Source organism: Ostrea edulis, chromosome 6 (genome assembly GCF_947568905.1).
Source record: "Ostrea edulis chromosome 6, xbOstEdul1.1, whole genome shotgun sequence".
Lineage (NCBI taxonomy): Eukaryota > Metazoa > Mollusca > Bivalvia > Ostreida > Ostreidae > Ostrea > Ostrea edulis.
The window spans coordinates 88,602,694-88,616,662 of NC_079169.1; the positions used below are offsets into that span (position 1 = coordinate 88,602,694).

Below are 13,969 nucleotides of genomic sequence, written 5' to 3' on the forward strand. Positions count from 1 at the left end.
TATACACAATTTGTTTTAGAATAACATTACAAAAGCACATGTACACATGGCTAAACCTAAGCACAATTTGTTTTAGAATAGCATCACATTTTTACTTGCTTTTAGTTGATCTGTAGCGACCCAATGGAAGCACTTATACTGTATGCAGGGAACTAATCGACTGTGTTTTAATTTCGTCCCTCTCACCTTCATTGTCAGTGGGTTACGCACAACCACTAGAAAGTGGAGAAGGGCAAAAAAAATATGGGACGAAAAATTGCCATGTACACAGTGTTTTTACTTTGTTTCAATTGCTTTAAATATTTCAATTAGTAAAAACAGTTAAAACCATGGTTTAATCCGTTTTCTACATTCTGATCGTAACAAAAGTTTACTTTGCAGCATATGGAAGAACATGGATGTAGTTTTCCTGGACAAAGAGCGGAGCGATGTTGTAGTCATGGAAATACAAATCTGACTTGTCATTCAATGTCATGCGAGCAGTTTCATCTCCGCCAACAAATACTTTACGGCAAACATCGAAGGGACCCTTGAAATAAAATCACACTAATAAATGCATTCTATCACAAAAAATAATTTCGTCTTCATCCCCAAGATCAGAATTTTTTTGTAAATACATACTATTATGTCATCATGGGAACTCTAATAAGAATATACCAATTCATTCTCTTATGTCTTACCATATTCAAGGACAAGAAAGAGACAGATCACTCAAGTTTAGAGAGAGTTACTTTTGATGTATGAAATCAATTAAGCAAGCGGATATTATTTTTCAATACCAGAATATCATCATTTTCATTTCTTGTAAATAGATGAATTGAACCCGACAAACTCACTTACAAACAAGAGGTACTGTGAGCAATGTTCACTAAGAATACCCCCCGCTTACCCCAATCTCCCAAAGGGTGTTGGTAATAGGTATAAACTACCTCTTTTCTGAGTGTAAAAAACAAATGGCATGACAAACCGAACCATATTGCTACTTCGATGTCCAGTGTGCTTGACCTTTGACCTTTTGACCCCAAAATCGATAGGGAACATCTTCATCCCATGGGTAGGCCATATGTATGATATGGTGACTGTAGGTGGAAAGGATAACACTTTAGAGCCCGGAAACCATATTGCTACTTCGATGTCCAGTGCGCTTGACCTTTGACCTTTTGACCCCAAAATTGATAGGGAACATCTTCATCCCATGGGTAGTCCATATATATCATATGGTGACAGTAGGTGGAAAGGATAATGCTTTAGAGCCTGGAAACCATTGCGTCTACAGACGGACGGACAACCCGATTCCAGTATACCCCCACAACTTGTTGCGGCGGGGGGGGGGGGGGGGGGGGGGGGGGGGGGAGGGGGGGGGGGATAATTAGTATGCCCCTATTTTATTTTTCTTCTTCAGCAAATTAAACTTTATCTGTAACCCTACATTAGTAAATCACATGCTAAATCTCAGCTTCAAAGTACAATGGAAAAAGTCTGGAAAACCAAGCTGTGAGATGAACAGTAGGGAGAGTAACTAGAATCGCTCTTCTGATAAATTGTACAACCCCACCATTTCTATTCTTAGCCTCTTAGTATTCTAAATCTTTCGTTAAATCCTAAGAATTCAAAAAAAGTAGGTCAATGTGACCTACTTTTTGGTTTACACATTTTGAGAACCCTAGAAATATCAACTGACAAAGTTTGATGATTTTAAGCCAATTAGTATCTGAATATTGAAATATAGCTGTCAAATTCCAATCGTAGGTCATGGTGACCTACTTTTTGGTCAGCGAACTCCGAACATGCAAGACCCATCAACTGACAAAGTTTGATGACTGTAGGTCAAATAGTATCTGAAATATATAAATATAGGTGTCCAATTCCAAAAGTAGGTCAAGGTGACCTACTTTTTGGTCGACACCCTTTGAACATGCAAGACGCATCAACTGACAAAGTTTGATGACTGTAGGTCAAATAGTATCTGAAATGTATAAATATAGCCGTCCAATTCCAAAAGTAGGTCAAGTTGACCTACTTTTTGGTCGAAACCCTTCGAACATGCAAGACCCAACAACTGACAAAGTTTGATGACTGTAGGTCAAATAGTATCTGAAATATATAAATATAGGTGTCCAATTCCAAAAGTAGGTCAAGGTGACCTACTTTTTGGTCGAAATCCTTTGAACATGCAAGACCCATCAACTGACAAAGTTTGATGACTGTAGGTCAAATAGTATCTGAAATATATAAATATAGCCGTCAAATTCCAAAAGTAGGTCAAGGTGACCTACTTTTTGGTCGACACACTCCATAGACTCAAGATGCATCAACTGTCAAAGTTTGATGATTGTAGGGCAATTAGTGACTGAAATATATAAATATAACTGTCAAATGCCAAAAGTAGGTCACAGTGACCTACTTTTTGGTCGATACACTCCGAAGACTCAAGATGCATCAACTGACAAAGTTTGATGATTGTAGGTCAAATAGTGTCTGAAATATAGTAATTTAGCTGTCAAATACCAAAAGTAGGTCACGGTGACCTACTTTTTGGTCGACACAAACCGAAGACTGAAGACGCATCAACTGACAAAGTTTGATGATCCTAGGTTTTACAGTGCCCAAAATATGCATCTAAAATTGAAAATGTGAAATTTGAATATCTGCAAAATTCAAAAAGTAGGTCACTGTGACCTACCTTTTTATAAATATGTTTCAAGGCCTCAAGATGCATCAACTTACAAGATTTGATGATTCTAAACCTCTCGGTATTTGAAATAACAACTTAAAATATATCTATAAATGATAAGCCATAAAATTCAGAAAGTAGGTCACAGTGACCTATTTTTCAGTTGACGCATTTCAAGGTCCCATGATCCACCAACTGACAAGTTTTGATGATCATAGGCTTCAAAGTGTCCAAGATATGCATCAAAATTAATTTTAAAATAAATACCTGCAAAATTCAAAAAGTAGGTCACTGTGACCTACTTTTGAGACAACTTGACACAAGGTCCTAAGATGCATCAACTTTCAAAATTTGATGATCCTAGTCCTTATAATGACTAAAATATCAAAGATTTAAGGAAATATAAATTTAGGTCAACTTTGAAGTGACCTTGACACCACGCCCTTTGCCCCAGGGTAATGCCTTGAACAATTTTTAATCTACAACATATCCTTATCCTTATGTGTAAGTTTGGTGATAATCTGCCCAATGGTTCTTGAGAAGAAGATTTTTTAGCAACCACTACTTTTGTTTGTATTTTCCTGATTATCTCCCCTTGTTAAAGGGTCACATCCCTCTATTTAGTATGTATGAAAGCCCTTGGGCCAATGATACCCTGTAACAAATTTGAAAAAAATTGGCCAAGGGGTTCTTGAGTTATAGCCCTTTTTCTAAAAAGTTTACGCACACCGCACAAATGGCCATAGCATTAGCTCTTTGAGCCTTCGGCTCAGAAGAGCTAAAAACTAGTGGTCCTTGTGGTTTCCTGGGTAAGGGACTAATAAACTCTGCCAGTCTTTACTAACAATGCGCTTTTTACTCACCAATTTGAAATCTTTTTTGGCATTTGTGGAGTCTTTCTTGGCCTGATCGTACGTCAAACATTTTTCTCCTGACGTCCACATCGACAAATTATGAAGTACCTAAACACATTATAAAGAAACTGAACAAAATTCATGGTCTTCCTTCACAATTCAAAGTGGTATATATTTTCCATCTTTGGTTTTATCTAACTTTTTTTTTATTTTTATAAAAACACAATTTTTGCAGCAAGATTTCAGAATGTGTACTGGTAATGTCCTTGATTAGAATACCTGTCGAATATCTTGGTTGGCTGCCAAAATGATTTCATTCATGGCTGGAGGTGGAATTTTCAAGCCTTCTTTAAAAGCTACAGACATCATAGCCCCCTGTAGATAAATTTTATTTTAATAACCGTTCTTCGTAATTAAAAAACTGACAAGTCTGAAAGGGCCTGTGATGAATCTGAAAATTGAAAATGGTCTTCCCCTGCTGAATCCAAGTACATGTATTATAAAAATACACCCCCCTCCCAGAAAAAATCAAACTAAAGTTACAACACATCCCACAAAAAGTACTGATTGATGGTCAGACAGACAGACATTACAATAGCAATCCAAGCATTCCTTCAAATTCTATGAAAATCTTCAAATCACTGCAATTAACTTGTCAATACTAAAAAATTCGAAGTCCAATAACCGAAAAACTGATAAATCTGAAAATCAAAAGAATTTGCTGAAACTATGTTTTATTGTACTTGGTAAATGTTGAAATCAAATTTTAACTTAGAGATAATGAAGAGAACCTCGTTTAATTGACAATTAAATTTTCCACCTTGATTTGCTCGACCCGTGGCCTCTGGAAGCGGAGATCGAAGCAATGGTTAGACAGAGTCCTCATCTTCTGGTGATTCCTGTCGTTACACATACAGATGATGGGGATCTGGGAGGACTTGATCAGGGCCACTAACTCCTGCAGACCTCCGCGGTCCTCGTTTCCTGCCATCCCATCCACCTCATCCATCAACAGACAATGCTTCCTGCCCATAGTACTGCTGTTTGTACCTTCTACAAAACAATCAACAGACAGTGCTTCCTGCCCATAGTACTGCTGTTTGTACCTCCTAGAGAACAGTTGTATCCTCTTAATTCTTAACTCTTGTAAACATTTACTTTATATATAGAAGCCAATCCTATATTTCAAGCCTTCTTTAACAGGTTGAAATTAAGACTAAATTAACTTCATGTCTGAATATTTTGAGAGTACATGTAATAGCAATTGTAGTAAGTAAAACTTACCTTTGACCCCGTCTATTACCCCCCCCCTCCCCCCCATATTTCTGTCCTACTTCATACTAGTTCGATTTCAAGATATAGCAGAAACTTCTTTCAAATCAAATATATTCCCATATTTCAAAATGACAAGATATAGCAGGAACTTTATTCAAATATATTCCCATATTTCAAAATGACAAAGTCCAATTCAAATAGCTGAAAATTTTAGCTGCAATGGAAGGGAGGAGGAGGAAGGGGGGAGGGGGATTTATGAACTGTTGTTCTTCGATTTCCTGCCTTTTACAGCACCTCTCAGATTGATGTTAAGCAATACTTTGATACAAAGCATTAATCAAAATAGACTGTTATTGTGCAAGCATTCACTGAGAGAGAGAGAGAGAGAGAGAGAGAGAGAGAGAGAGAGAGAGAGAGGGAGGCTCCTGACTACATTTTACAGATACAGTCTAGTGCTGTTCAATAACACTGACCAATATAGTCTACTATCGTTGTGTTGTTCAGAGATTCTGCCACCACCTCCTTCAAACTCTTCTTTGATCGTGTGTCTGATGCATTTAACTCTACATAGGAGAAACCTGCCTCCTGTGAAAGTGAAATACATCTCCAGATCAAAAACTGAAAATTCATCATTTTTATAAACATACCGCAACACAAATTTATGCATGGTCATAAATTCAATGAACATCTCACATATTCTCTGTGTATCAACAGCTTTGTAATGCACTTCTATGCAAAATAAATCAGCAGTATGAAAACACAGTAAAGGTTCCATCAATATCATTTGTCTATGGGCTATTCTACATATGCAAGCAATTAAGGTCATAACGTTCTGCAATAACATAATTTTTCCTAACATTTCAGGTACAATTTAGTTGCAATTTAATTAGGGCTATTCCAGAAATAAATACATGGGGGGGTCGGGAGGCACCTTTTGTATATACCAAGCACCCATAAAAAAAAAATAAAAAATTACCCATGACCTATCAAATTGATAAACTCATTTTACAATGACCCATCTAATTAAAAAAAAAAAATAACCAGACCCACCACAAAAATATTTTTAAAAATGAAAACGGTACAAATCTCGCGAGGTTTTCGGGACAAACATTCTAGTCAATGACGCGGTAATGCCTGTGACATTGTATCACAGTAGTTCTGAAGAAACGATGTCACATCAACAATCAAAGGCATCTATGGCGGGAATGTTGGAAAGATTGGGAGTCCAAACGATGCTTTTATCATAAAATGGGTATGGATATGTTTTTCCACGAATCGTTCATCTTCTAATGGAGCCCGCGCCCGGAGGCCTCTATATCACCATCACACTGACTTATAAATATAACGCATCGGTACCCTCGTATAAATCAACTAAGGTTTGCCTATTTTTATTAGAAAACGGAATACCTATTGGTTTCAAAATATTCCCAAAATCGATGCACTGTAAACTGTAATAATCTACAGAACAGAGTTCGCCGCCATCACGTCCAAAGGGACCCTACTAAACGCGCCTCTAATTTGAAGAGTGCCGTAATGGAAAGTTATGCGCTGCAAAGAGTGACAACTCGAATAGTTCTATGTTACTTCCGATTTCCGATTTCGAAAGCAGCATTTCGAAAGCACGTTTTCAATTTTCCCTCCGACGTTTTGTAACCAACACGACAAGAGCGACAATAAAAATATTCTGAAAACTCAACACCCACATGGCACAAAATAAAACAATAGAAACTACCCACTACCCATAATAAATATTTTTTTAACAGTCCAACCACGGACCAAATAAAATATGAAAAAATACGACCACCCACACAAAAAAAATATCATTTGCCGCCCGACCCCCCCATTTGATCATTTCTGGAACAGCCCTTACGGTGTACAGACCTTACAAACTAACGTCGATGTCGTGGTCTTTCCTATGCCCGGGGGACCTGAGAGCAAGGCTGCCTTAAATCCAGACCCATCGTCACCCTTACTGAAAAATTTACCTGAAAACAAAAGTATCATTACTTGAAACGATAAGAGAAAAAGAAAAAAAAACAACAAAAAACTGAGATACTCTGGTTTGATTAACTTCTTGTCAGCTTCCTATCACTTACCTTTGATTTGTTTCCACTTTGTAACACATTTTGAATTCAGTGAGGTGGTCCTCCTACACTGTACAAAGGAGCTGGATTTACATTGTGCCCAATTTTTGTTTTACCTTGTGGCTCGATTTCTCCTGCCCGATTTTTGTTTTACCTTGTGGCTCGATTTCTCCTGCCCAATTTTTGTGCTGGATTTACCTTGTGGTTTGATTCCCGCTGCCCGATTTTTGTGCCAGTTGGTTAACCAATGCAGAAGTTTCTTTGCATTACTCTTATCCCCTGACTGTCCGATGATCTGCTTCAGCTGAGTAGGTTTGTACTTATCCACCCACATCAAACTCTCCTCCGTAGATTTGGTGGTTCCGCCTGATCGATCGTTAGCTTGGGACATGCGAGGCACGGTATCCTGGGATTCTATGGTTGTATTTGCTGGAAAAATTTTCACTAGAGATTTTGCAGGAGGTTTCGCTGGCTCTGTCTTCTTTGAGATAGATGATTCCTGAATATATCATGAAAATAACCAATAAGTGCATCTGGATAGATTAAACTAATGAACAATCATTAAATACTAGTGTACTGCTCACACACAAACATCCCACCCCACACTGAAACTGCCTAATCCGACACCTGTGCAATCTGTTTCACTTCGCATTCTGACCCTTAGTTTCATAGCATCGATTTTTTTACACTGTTTATTCCGACACACTGTGTGTTCTGACAAAAAAATTGTCTCCTGGTGCATGTCAGATTAGACCTTGAATCAGGGTCACGACCCACAATGTAATAAATCCGTAGACGTGTAAAAAATATTGAATTATTCTGCCTGCTGTTACCTCTGACATTCTGAACTCAGAAGCTCTAGTGACATACTGAATATAAATTCTACACAGGACAACATAATGACATACTGAATATAAATTCTACACAGGACAACATAGTGCCATACTGAATATAAATTCTACACAGAACAACATAGCGACATACTGAATATAAATTCTATACAACATAGTGACATACTGAATATAAATTCTACACAGGACATAATGACATACTGAATATAAATTCTACACAGAACAACATAGCGACATACTGAATATAAATTCTACACAGAACATAATGACATACTGAATATAAATTTTATACAACATAGTGACATACTGAATATAAATTCTACATAGGACAACATAGTGCCATACTGAATATAAATTCTATACAACATAATGACATACTGAATATAAATTCTACACAGGACAACATATTGCCATACTGAATATAAATTCTACACAGGACAACATAGCGACATACTGAATATAAATTCTACACAGAACAACATAATGACATACTGAATATAAATTTTATACAACATAGTGACATACTGAATATAAATTCTACATAGGACAACATAGTGCCATTCTGAATATAAATTCTATACAAGACAAAGTAGTGACATACTGAATATAAAGTCTTTTTGGCTGATGTTTTTGAAATGGTCATTCCTCTTCTTAAGTTCTTCTCTATCTATCATGTTCCTTCTCCTTAACATGCCCTGTAAACCTTGACATGCTCAGTAGACCTTGACATACCCTGTAGACCTTAACATGCCCTGTAGACCTTAACATGCCCAAGTAGACTTTGACATGCCCAGTCGACCTTGACATGCTCAGTAGACCTTGACATGCCCAGTAGACCTTGACATGCCCAGTAGATCTTGACATGCTCAGTAGACTTTGACATGCTCAGTAGACCTTTACATGCCCAGCAGACCTCGACATGCCCTGTAGATCTTGACATGCTCAGTAGACCTCGACATGCCCAGTAGATCTTGACATGCCCAGTAGACCTTGACATGCTCAGTAGACCTTGACATGCCCAGTAGACCTTGACATGCCCAGTAGACCTCGACATGATCAGTAGACCTTGACATGCCCAGTAGACTTTAGACCATTTTCTAGGTAACTGATCAATCACACTTGGAAACTTTGAAGATGTACAAATTCGAAATACAACATGCTTCTCTACATGAAGGACCCTAACTCTGAAATCGCACCTTTTCATGTTGCTCTACTTTCACTTTGTAACTTTGAAATTGCACCTTTTCATCTGTTGCTCTACTTTCACTTTGTAACTTTTGAAATCGCACCTTTTCATCTGTTGCTCTACTTTCACTTTGTAACTCTGAAATCTCACCTTTTTCATCTGCTCCTCTACTTTTACTTCATATTTGGATCGTTTCCCGGGAAGTGTTTTTATTAAGTTCAGCAACCCATCCTCATCGATCTGCTTTGTGCCTAAGCTTTTGGCCTGAAATCACAGAAAGTTTTTAAAATGAAATTCTTTAGAGTGTGAATTCACTGATCATAATTAAGATTGATTGATTGTATCTTGCTTAGCGTCTCTCTCGAGAATTTTTTACTCATATGGAAATGTCACCAATACTGGTGAAGGGCTTCAAATTTAGGCCTATGCTCGGCACTTATGACCATTGAGCAGTGAGGGTTCTTTAGCATGCCACACCTACTGTGACACATACATGCCAACTTTTGAAAATCCCCATGGGGGATTTTGCGCGCGACGACCTTTTTCCAACGCTCAAAATTCACGACATTTTACGATGAAAATAAATATTTGTCTTTTCAAATAAAATATCAATCTAATCATTATACATGTATCATACATTAACACAACATCAAGTGTGTTTGACCATTAACTTGAACAAAACTATAATAATAAACGCAGTATTAAGTCTTCCCCGGAAGACATGTGTCGCCTGCTAGTTCATTCTATATGTAATATATCACGTATAATGTTGAAAAAGTAAATTATTGAAATGGTTTTTGTCACTAAACAGGAAGTTGATAAGCGACAGATTCGAAAATGTCTTACACAATACAGTTGGCCACAGTGATGCTCTGTGCCAAATATCAGGAAGTTGCCCCATGTGGTTCTTGAGAAAACTGTGACAGAAATTTTTTTGCTGTAAAAAATTCTAAGTCCCGGCAAACAGGAAGTTGATAAGCGACAGATTCGAAAATGTCTTACACAATACAGTTGGCCACAGTGATGCTCTGTGCCAAATATCAGGGAGTTGCCCCATGTGGTTCTTGAGAAAACTGTGACAGAAATTTTTTTGCTGTAAAAAATTCTAAGTCCCGGCAAACAGGAAGTTGATAAGCGACAGATTCGAAAATGTCTTACACAATACAGTTGGCCACAGTGATGCTCTGTGCCAAATATCAGGGAGTTGCCCCATGTGGTTCTTGAGAAAACTGTGACAGAAATTTTTTTGCTGTAAAAAATTCTAAGTCCCGGCAAACAGGAAGTTGATAAGCGACAGATTCGAAAATGTCTTACACAATACAGTTGGCCACAGTGATGCTCTGTGCCAAATATCAGGGAGTTGCCCCATGTGGTTCTTGAGAAAACTGTGACAGAAATTTTTTTGCTGTAAAAAATTCTAAGTCCCAGTTAAACAGGAAGTTGATAAGCGACAGATTCGAAAATGTCTTACACAATACAGTTGGCCACACTGATGCTCTGTGCCAAATATCAGGGAGTTGCCCCATGTGGTTCTTGAGAAAACTGTGACAGAAATTTTTTGTGACGACGCCGACGCCGGATAGTGATCCCTATATGTCGCCACTGCGTACCGCAGGCGACACAAAAAAAACACTTTGAAAGATATACAGAAGTATTTTATAAAAATCATCTATTCAGCAAAAAATCCTCTCCAACAACAAGTCACATGCATATTATCAAATAATACTTAAAGTTGTATCCTTTTACACCATATACACATTGGCTGGTCTATATATCAAAATTTAAATTGAAGCACATGCATTTAGGTACGACTACAAAGGCGATCTTGGTTGTCTGTAAACATGGGCTTGCAGAGTCTGGTGGAACAATCTGCATTGCAACCAGAAAAGGAGTAGTCTGCCCTGCTATGAAGTTTGCGAACAAAACCTTTGCACCCATGACATCTGAAATAATTACCAGGAAAAAACCCCCATCAAAATATACGTTTTTACTTGTAAATTAAGGCTACTTGCTAATATAAAATTCAGTACAGACTTGTGCGAATTACGCATCACAAAGTCTATTGAATACTACACTATATAGACTATGTAATACATCGCTATAGACAGATATATTTGGATAGCCTATATTATTATAGTTGGAAAAACAAATATTTTACGTACCTTATTGCATATTTTGGATGCTGTCAGCGAGAGGCAAAAAATCGGGAATGTCCGATTGTTTGGTGGTGCATGGTGACACTATTATCGTTGTCATTCACGTTTGTGTAAAGGATATGTCAGTTTGAAATCCGTCTTCCCGATTAATTACCATCAAAACATGCTTCGCACTGTCCAATAAGCACCCCGACACAGGCAGATCAGGTAAATTACATCACCCCAATACCATGCGACACAGGTAAACAGCAATGGCTGACTATTGTCCCGATTTCTGATTGGCCAGTTCAGAAATGACGCGGGATTTCAAATTCCGGTTGGAAATGGGGGGGTTGTTGTCGTAAAATGGGAGATATTTTTAGAAAATCAGGATTTCGGGGTATTTTTGCAATCCCGATCGGGATATCGGGATTTGCCTTTTCAACTGCTTCAAATCGGGAGAATCCCGCACAAATCGGGAAAGTTGGCATGTGTGTGTGACATCTGTTTTTAAAGTAATCTCCGAGGACCCGTGACAATCAGTTATGAGTGAAAAATTCTCCAGTGGGACGTTAAACAAGATACAATTAATCAATCTTATCGGTCACCTGAATATCAGTTAAAATATTACTAATGAAAACTAGAAAAAAAAAATCCGTTCTGCATTCTAATATTCAGCCACAGTATAAAACAAGACGTGTTCTTAAAACTTAAATGCCTCAACAATGCCTATACTATTGACAAACTTTATATAATATATGTACCATTAACATGTGACTAATTTGGACCCGTCCTACTCAAAACCCTGGAGTTGCGAAAGTTTGGCCCCACCCTGGAGTCTATACCTATACCCAGGGGATCATTAAATTTACAATTTTGGTAGAGGCTTTCCTGCTCTACATCCCTATGTATTTAGTTTTTCTTGAAGATATATGCAATTGTAGAGAGAAAATTTTTGGAAATTGGTCAATTTTTGGCAGTTTATGCTTCGCCCCATTTTAATTACAATTTAAGTCCCCCTTGTCCCAAAGTTCCTTCATACTAAACTTGGAAAGAATTAGAATGGTAGTTATCAAGAAGTTAAAAATGTTAAATTGTTAACACAAGACGAACGATGATCAATTGTAATAGGTCACTCAAGTTTACTCAGGTCTGTACAGGACAACATAGTGACATACTGAATATAAATTCTACACAGGACAAGTCTATAATATTTAGGACAAGCCCTGAAATGCGTTACAGTAAAGTCTGTGTAATATTAGGACAAGCCCCTGAAATTCATTAAAGTAAACTCCTTTACTTTTTCAAAAATAGGTCAATAAAGCCTAAACTTAAATAAAGTTCATTTGGACCCATTGATATAAATTCATTTATAAGCTTTTTATTCCAAAGCTGTAGAGATATTTAAAACAAGTCCAAAACAAGATGTGTTTGTGAAACACAAATGTCCCCGATAATGGCCAAGGTCACAAGAGCAAATATCTTGGTACCAGTAAAAAGATCTTGTCAAAAGAAATGCTCATGTACAATATTAAAGCTCTAATATTTACCATTTAGAAGTTATGACGAATGTAAAAAAAATAATTAAAGTAGGTCAAATGTCAAGGTCAAAAGGTTTAATACCAACGGAAAGGTCTTGTAACAAGGAATACTCATGTGAAATATCAAAGCTCTATCACTTACTGTTCAAAAGTTATTAGCAAGGTTAAAGTTTCGGACAGAATGACAGAATTACAGAATGACAGACAGGACAAAAACAATATGACCCCCGATCTTTGATCTCGGGAGCATAAAAAGTGTTTGCACATACACACACAAAGGCTGATCACTATTAAGATGCCTGCCTATTGCAGGGCCCTATTTAGACAGTCCGAAAAAATAGTTGATATCTTTATGCATAAATTAAATAAAGTGCTCAAATATGCAGATATATGATGCTCTCATTTGATGCAAGATCCATCAGCACACCAGGTCTGACAAAGCTAGAGCTTAAAGTGTGCAACATATGATCCTGACACATTACGACTTTCAATAGTTAGCCCTGGATTTCCAAAATGAAGCCAAAGTGACCTGCCAAAACACAATACACCTTCCCCCCCCACATAAAACAAGTTCACAGTGTAGGCAATGTCCGTCTTAACCTGCCAATGACACGGATGTAAGAAAACAACTTTAACTTTACACATACACACTCTGTTATTTACAATATGTGGTGTAGGTGAGAGAGTTTACCAACCTCACATAAACTAGAACTGTTAGAATGTCATGGGGACCGAGAAATAAACAAGTTTTCTGGGAGTGAAGCGTCATTCCTTTACTAAAGTTCAGTTTGTGGATATGTAACCCCTGTGAAAATTAATGGGACTTCCAGCATCTTCATAAACAAGAGGTCCAAAGGCTTTATTTGTCACTTGAGTATTAGTTTAAAGTACATGTATCACTAGCCCGATGGGCAATGGAATCTATAATTTTCTAGATCTGAATATCAAAGCTAAATCTTAATATTCCACAGCAGTATAAAACAAGACGAGTTCTTTGAGAAAAGATAAATGCCTCCGAAAGTGTCCGCACAGATGAAAGACATCACATACAATATACTATAATGTAAATATCAACACTACATGACTATTTTGGACCCTAGAGTCAGAACCTTGAGGTTGTGAAATTCACAATTTTGGTACTCCCTCTGCTAAATATGCATTTAGCTTTTACAGTGTCAGCAAAATTAAAGAAGTCTTTAATGTGATAAAAGACATTTAGTCGCTATGACCATTAAGGCCTCACAGTATGCAAGATATGATTTAAACCCAATGTGAGTAAACAGTTATTTGGTCCAGCAGGAAGTCACAGTGACCTACTTATGGGTCATAACACCCCCCCCCCATGTATCTCACAGTGTTTAAGACATAT

The 13,969-nt window shown here is 37.4% G+C and overlaps 1 protein-coding gene across 2 annotated transcripts in view; it reads right to left on the reverse strand.

Moving 5' to 3' along the window:
• Nucleotides 1-13,969, reverse strand: part of LOC125645711 (replication factor C subunit 1-like) — a 56,492-nt gene that overhangs the window by 8,050 nt on the left and 34,473 nt on the right. For both annotated transcript variants that reach the window (XM_048871494.2, XM_048871495.2), the window contains exons 11-18: nucleotides 9,075-9,188; nucleotides 7,086-7,386; nucleotides 6,685-6,788; nucleotides 5,277-5,388; nucleotides 4,349-4,581; nucleotides 3,808-3,903; nucleotides 3,538-3,636; nucleotides 375-529 (exon numbers count right to left, since the gene is read on the reverse strand). In XM_048871494.2, coding sequence (XP_048727451.2) covers nucleotides 375-529; nucleotides 3,538-3,636; nucleotides 3,808-3,903; nucleotides 4,349-4,581; nucleotides 5,277-5,388; nucleotides 6,685-6,788; nucleotides 7,086-7,386; nucleotides 9,075-9,188 — 1,214 coding nt within the window. The remainder of the gene's footprint in view (nucleotides 1-374; nucleotides 530-3,537; nucleotides 3,637-3,807; nucleotides 3,904-4,348; nucleotides 4,582-5,276; nucleotides 5,389-6,684; nucleotides 6,789-7,085; nucleotides 7,387-9,074; nucleotides 9,189-13,969) is intronic.